The sequence below is a fragment of the Plasmodium gonderi genome (assembly GCF_002157705.1).
Source record: "Plasmodium gonderi DNA, contig: Pgo-contig_100, whole genome shotgun sequence".
In the NCBI taxonomy this organism is placed as follows: domain Eukaryota; phylum Apicomplexa; class Aconoidasida; order Haemosporida; family Plasmodiidae; genus Plasmodium; species Plasmodium gonderi.
Genome location: NW_021629029.1, coordinates 21713 through 29873, shown reverse-complemented (window position 1 = coordinate 29873; position 8161 = coordinate 21713). Strand labels below are relative to the sequence as shown.

The following is an 8161-nucleotide window of genomic DNA, read 5'->3' as shown; positions in this document are numbered from 1 at the left end:
TATTTATTGAATGATATAACCTACAAAGGTCAATTTATGAATATAATGAACAGTAATATTGCTAATATTATTTAATGTATATATGGTATTATATGTCAAATTTGAAATAACTGATTTGTTTTGTATTTCTATGCATGATTCTTATTATTTTCTATCAAAAGATTCTCTCTATATATGCAAATTACATAAATATTATGGGAGTATTTTAATAATATTTCATGTTTCAATATATGAATATAAGAAAATTTATTTATTTGTACACTAATAAGATGTTTCTATGCTAGGTAAAAACAGTTTTCACTGATAATATGCACTGATTATTAGTGTATGAATAACAAAATTCACTATTCTTTTTATGCACTTTTTTCATATTTTATACATTATTATGATACTTATAATGTGTTTTAGTATATGTATATTTCATTTTTTTTTTTTTTTTTTACATATATATTTATGTTTCTTGTTTTAATTAGTTATAGAAAAAAATCTAGAAATCTATAAATAAAACTTATGAACACTGTTCATTATTCGAATTTTATCATTTCAATTATTAGATTAGCATTAATAATAAATAATAATTTTCATTTATGTTTATATATTATCATATGTTTTTACAATAATTTTTAAGCACGAAAATTTTTTTGCATTATTGGGAAATATATAAAAATTTATATTTCATTTATTACCATACTTTATAAAATAATTATAATTTTTACGTGATATTATCATTATATTTAAATAATTATTCCATATATTTTAATTTTTATACTTGTTTTTGTAAAATAATATTTCTTTTAATTTATTGTTTAAATGAAACTATGTTGAATTTTTCAGTACAAATTATATTTTCTTCACGTGTAGCCTATGGAGTTGCGTCCTATTTGGTACTTATCTTCAATCAAATTTTTGTATGTCAAATCAAATGAATCATTTATATTGAGATGATCTTTATTCTTTTTGTTCCACTTTATCCTTAGCTTACTAACTATGAGTTATAAGAAAGAACCATAAGAAGTATACAGATAATGTAGGAAAAATATCATATATATTAATGCATTATTTTTTTTATGCGATTCTTTCATGATTATGTGTAACGTAAAATTTAATTCATTTATGCTCTATAGAAGTTAATATATGTGTCATATATATTATACATAAAGAATGTTACCAATAATAATGTAAAACATGTAATAATTAAAGCTAAATTAATGATTCGCAAATTTTTCAAAGATGCAAGGACTTCTAGCCATTCTTGTACTTCAGGAAAATATGCCATATTTTCCTTTTTAAAATTCTTTACCACTCTACGAAGACATTCGTTATTTGAGTTATCATATATTCCTGATATTTCCTTGTACATATCATAACAATATTTGTTTTTATAGCTCTTCAAACCTGGTTTTGAAATTATTTCATATAATCCATTTAGTTCCAACAATACTGAAAATATATTGTTGTCAAGATCTTGAATAAAACATTCACATACATTAGAAGAATTCATAATATAACTTATTTCTCTTTCTCCAATAATTTTATCGTAAAAAGTTTTTGAGTTTTTGTCATTGCATTTACTTGTTTTTAGTACATGTTTTAACATATAATTTAAATAATTACATCTTTTTTTTACATCAGAATTTTGCTTGTCTTTTATATAGTATAAATAGTTTATAAGCTCTTTACAATGTGATATGAATTTCCCATCTTGCGTTTCAACATTCAATTTTTTTCGAATATTTTTATACGGCTCATTAAGATTTGAATCATAAGGCCTTGGTTTATTTTTTGCAAGCTCATCATATACATTCATACATGTAGGAAATAGTTCTTTAAAGTTGAACTAAAAAAAAAGACATTATGTATATAAAAGATTATAGTAATATTTATAAAAATGTATATTTTTTTATCATTATATACATGCAACCATTTTCAAATTATTTAGCATAAACTGTAATTAATATTAAAAGTAAGAGCTCTCCTTTTGTACATCTTCTAAGGTGGACATTATTATATTTTATGTAAATTACACAAAATAAAGTTCATTTATTTATAATTATAAATGCTTGTATGTAAAACCATCCTATGAAACACTATATTTATATAAAATATATTTTAATACACAATGAATAATTTTTAAAATAAATTTTTAAATTTATATTTTTATTTGATTCTTCATATATGCTAAAAAATGATTTTATCATATGTTATGGATATGGGAAGTAATTATTAATATTTATTATATAATCTGAAGAGAAAATATATAACTCTGAAATTATATGGAAATACAAAATTATCCGTATTATATTTTGTATAATTTATATATATATAATATTATTATAATAAATTATTTACTTAATATAACATTTTTGTAATCATATATATTAATAAAATCAATATTTTTTTTCATACATATATATATTGGAAATAAATGAATATTTTTAATAAATATTCATTTTTATCGAATAAGTATTTAAATATACTGTTTAATTTTTACATTCTTACCTTTTTACTCATATTTAATTGTATGTTTAGATGGTTAACTTATATACAAAATAAGAATTAATCATATAATTATATATAAAAACAAAAAAGTAAAATTTTTCTATAAATTAAATGATAAATAGAAGACATATTATTATTCACAAGCATAATGATCATTTTAACATATTCTAAAAAAAATTTAAATATTACAATTATAATTCTATTAAATTTCATAAGCACATTCTATATTAATGTTATTATGATTTTAATTAATTGAGTTGTTATTTCATTAATCCCATATATAAAATAGAAAGCACGGTATTAAAATTAATTGTAGCTATATATATGTATTATATATGAATAGATTATAGGCTATTTCTGTTGATTAAATATGAAGTAACAATTAATATGGGAAAAATGCACAATATAATATACGGTAATAACGTATATATTTCTATATTTATAATTCATATAAAGCATACATACATTTAATTATAAATGCATATTTATAAAAAGGTAAGACAAAGTAATTTTTATGTGTATCTAAAGTAAATTAAAGCACTAATTATTTAATATCTTAAATATATAATTTTAATATTTTTTTAACACATAAACAAATATATCTTTCAAATATACAAGTTCTTAATAATAACAGAATATATTATATCATAAAATATAAATCATATGAACGAATGAAATTATATAACTTTTTGCTATTCATGGCATAAGGATATAATATATTTTATAACTTATTCAATATGATTTTTTTCTTTTTTTAGGATGTTTTATAAATTATAATTATATTTTCTTAATATAAACAATAATGTATATAGAATTTTAAATAATAAAATACATAAAATATATATTCAATGCAGTAAGTAAAAAAGTTTAAAGATAAAAATAAATTATCCCATACATGTAAAACTAAAATTCAGAATAATATTTTTATAATTCACATGAAGAAAATTGATGTGTATTTTTATTAAAATATCAATGTACATTGTGCGAAAGTGTAATGCATATATATTTTACATGAATAACAATAACATATAATAAATTTATTTTTATTTTTAATAATAATTTCTAAAGAATTAAAATATTTATGTATTATAATATATTATAATGAAGGATTCCTTATTATATAATATTTAAAAACCTTATAAATTCATTGCATTAGTAGTTTATATGGGATTAATATTTTAGTGTAAAATCTATAAGAAATATATATTTTATTTACCTATACATGTTATAAAAATTCATCATTTACCATATTAGAACACACATAATATATTATAGATAGTTATTTTTATTTCATATTATTTAATTATACTATAAATTCGTTAGAGCATATTTTTTAAGAAAAAAGGAATGAAATTATTATTTTATATAGTAAATACACTATTTTTATATATTTATCTTAATAATTAAATTAAGATAATGAAATATAAAAACATGGTTTACTGTGACAAATCATATGCTTAGCATAATTTTATATACAGCAATTGTTATTTGAAATGGTATTTAAGAAAATTATATAAAAATTAATAGTTATACATTAATTATTAGTATAATATAAATTTAGGTTATAATAAAAACAGATAAATCATATACATTTATTTTCCTTAATGTTATATTGCATAATACAACATTTTTAGTACAATAAATGTATTCCTTTTAAATATGATCAATTATTTTTTAATAATATATATTTAAATATTATGTAAGATAAATATAATACTATATTCACTTATTTAATTGCTGAAGATACCAAAAATTAAAAAATATTTAATAAATGTGGTTTTTAATCTTCTTGAATAGGGCTCATGTTTTTTTTTATATATTTGTATTCCATTTCTAGCATTATATATTTTTTGTATCTAATTTTAAGTTAAGATATGTTAAAGGCCTTTAAAAATATACTTTCACTATATTGGAATATCTGAATAAATTCTTTTAGAACTTTTTGTCTGCTTCTATTTAGAGTATTATAATTTTTATAAATATATCAAAAGTATTTGATTTCTTTATATTATTTTCGTCAATTAAGAAATAAACCATAAAAATATATGTAAAAATGAAAATCATAAGAATAAATAAATTATTTATATTAAATTTATAATTATTTTTTATTATAAAATTTCATTTGAATTAACAATATATTAAAATTAATATAAATAATGATTTAAACAATTAGTTGAAAACGTTCATTTTAATTCATACCTTATTGTCATATATTATGCCATTTTACTAGTTAATTAAAAAAAATACTCGTTATTTTTTATTGTATATGTTTTTGTAATCAAAATGATGAAAAATATTAAATTCATAGCATTTCTATTATTTTATATATTGTAGAGGAAATTTTAAGATATATATTATTAATAAACTATACAAAATATAACAAACGGTGTAATAATATTATTTTAGGGGAATATAGAATTCCTGTTTTATTATATAAGATTTCACATTAACAAATTTTTTTTTAATTTAATATAATTTATTTTACATTGAATAACATTATATTTATCATGTTGTACATATAAAACTATGATTATAGAATAATTATTCACTATAAGTAATGGTATGGAATGTATTATCTTATAATCAATAATTTCATCCTATCATATATTTTTATTTATTTAATTCTTTATAAATATATTGATATGTGTGTACATATAATAAATATATGTATTTCATATGTAGGTTTAGGTGTGAATATTAAGAATCACTGATTCATGGTTAGAAACTTTATTGTTCTTATATAAAAAATGATGGTTCTTAAGGAAATATATTATATTAAATTATGTAAATTTTATTATGCCTATAAATACTATATATAAAACTTCTAACATTGTATAAAATTAAATAAATATCACACGAAGAATATTAATGTTCCAATATTATATTTATAATCATTTTTATTTTTAATAGACATATTCTGTATCTTATGAGAATGAAATTAATCAATTTTATCAAAAAACAATTATTGCTTTTCTCATTTATTATTTAATTAACAAGAATATTTTACAATATACATCCTTTAATATTTAAGACAAATAGGAAGGAGGAAGAAAACATCAATAATATAGAGAAAAATGAAAATTATAATTAACCTTATCTTACTCAAAATTATGGATATCCTTAAACGGAAAATAAGAGAATTATTATTGATTACTAAAGCATGAAAAAATATACTAGGATTTTCCCAAAATTTTAAAGTGATAATATATATAAATATTTATTACTACATAAATTACATTACATAAACAATTACATTATAACATGATGAAAATATGGTCTCGAAATAAGGAAATAATAAATTATGATATATTTATTAATAATTATACTTTTATAATTAATATATTGTTTTTTATTAGAGACAATATAATTATATATATTTATATGGCCTTTGTACACTAATATATTAATATTTTTATAAATAAGTTAATACAATACACAAGATGTTTACATATATATTATTCCATTCATTTAATTTTTCAATATATACAATAATAATTATCTGTTTAATTGACATTATATAATAATTAATAAATGGTACTCATTAATATACAAGATTTTTTGAAATTTCTATTGATATTTTGTATTGCAATAAAAAGAAAATTAATAATTCTTATATTTTTTTTTGTGATAATATATATTAACTGAAATTTGTACTCAAAAATAACGAAATGTACAATTTTCTTTTCATTAATAGTTCAATTAACGGCATACAGTTATGAAAGTATAGGAAAATTAGTATATTTTTTCAAATTTAATAATTTTTTAATGTTCATTTATACCAGATAATTTATAATGATGAAAAATTCATAACAATATGGATGGTTCTGTGAAAAAATATCATGAATGATATATAAATCATTACGAATTATCATATAGAATAACTATCGGTTATAGTTTTTTATATAAAATTTCTAATTAATGCATGAACTTTAGTTCATATTTTAAAAGTAACATTATGATAAAAAATACAAATATTAATCAACCACCTAAATATTCATTATCTAGTCAAGATTTCTTTGATTTATTAAATCAAGTATATTTCACATGTATTATTACGTTATAATAAATAAATTGGCCATTCAAATAACTTGGAATTATATCCCTAATTATATGTGTATACAAAAAAAATAAAATGAAATAAAAATATTTTAACAAATTATATAAAATTTAATTTATTTATTAACAATTAACTGTACAATGTAAACAAACACATTACATTTTATAAATCAGTAATTTTAAAAATAACCTTTATATATTTTTTTTTATGAATTATTTTATACAAAAACCCAAATAATAAATATTTTATAAATGAAAAAAATACATGATACTTATATAATATTTAGAATGGTAATATATATTTTAAATATACATATGCGCTTACATTTATTTTTTACATCTATAATTATATTATATTTTAAAACAGAGCATTCATTTCATAAATATATATATTATGTTAATGATAAAATTACACTTACCTTAAATATATTACAAGTTTTTGGAATACAGTAACACATATTAGATTATATAAATTATTATATTTGCATTTAATAAAACAATGCATTATATTGTAAAAAAAAAAAACAAGTTTATTAAATCCTAGAAACTAGAAAACACAGAAACAAAAAATTACTATAAAATCATTAATTTTAATTGATTCAGATTTCATAAATATATTCCAAATCATAATTCATAAATCGTAAAAATGAATTATAGTTCTAAATTTTCAATTAAATCCGTAATTCTGAAACTTAATCCTGTAATTATAACAAATCATTTCTATATAACCACATATAATGTAAGAGAAACAAAATTCTCATCAATTTTATCAATTTATATTCCTTTTCATTTTATTAAACAATTAAAATTATTTCATTTTTATTATAAATTTATATAAATACTCATTATAACTATGATTACACCTTCTTTATATTAAGCAAAATATGAATTTAAGCTATATTCTTTTGCTAAATTAATCTTAATTATACACTACATTATATCCATTATTCATTGTTATACTATTAAATTCTTCATATTGATGTAACATATTTATTTCTTCATCATTACTTTTGAACCCCATTATTTTACGTTTTAATTTATATGGTAATCTTGTAAGAAATGAGTTATACTATTTCATATTAAAAAAAAGATATATGTATAAAAAAATACATTATTCTTACGATTAATATGTTTAATTATAAATACTTTTAAATTTTTATTTTACTGTAAAAATATATTTACATCATATTATTACTAACCTTAAGAACAATAAATAACAACAGTAATACTACTAATGTAACAAGAATAGAAATTATAATATTACCCTTAATATTAGATTGCATAGATGATGACATTTCTTGTTTATCACAATTACATAATTCAGTTATATTTTTTTCATTATATTTTTTAATAATATCTTTTAATACATAACAAAACTGATCGTCTTCTCTTATTTTTTCATTATGTTCTATAGTGTTCAGACATATAGATGTTTCATATAAATATTTGCCTTTTTCAAAATTATCATAGGAAGTAAAATTATCCCCATATGATTTACATTGGTTTTGTATGCCTTTAGAATATAAATGATTCAAAAATTTTTCGTAAAGATTTTTGGTAGCGCAACTTTTACCTTTTTTCATAAGTTCATGATATATCCAATAAT

General features: G+C 17.8%; 2 protein-coding genes across 2 annotated transcripts; both read right to left on the bottom strand.

Annotated features, from left to right (window-relative positions):
- Positions 1 to 992: 992 nt before the first annotated feature.
- On the bottom strand, positions 993 to 2002 carry PGO_001035 (variable surface protein; the record flags this gene model as incomplete). Its single annotated transcript, XM_028690879.1, has 3 exons — positions 993 to 1118; positions 1259 to 1837; positions 1985 to 2002. The coding sequence occupies 3 exons, from the start codon at positions 2000 to 2002 to the stop codon at positions 993 to 995; spliced, it is 723 nt and encodes a 240-aa protein (XP_028546680.1).
- A 5472-nt stretch (positions 2003 to 7474) lies between these two features.
- PGO_001030 (variable surface protein) lies at positions 7475 to 8138 on the bottom strand (the record flags this gene model as incomplete). The annotated part of the gene is made up of 2 exons (XM_028690878.1): positions 7475 to 7624; positions 7755 to 8138. The coding sequence occupies 2 exons, from the start codon at positions 8136 to 8138 to the stop codon at positions 7475 to 7477; spliced, it is 534 nt and encodes a 177-aa protein (XP_028546679.1).
- Between the last annotated feature and the right edge of the window lie 23 nt (positions 8139 to 8161).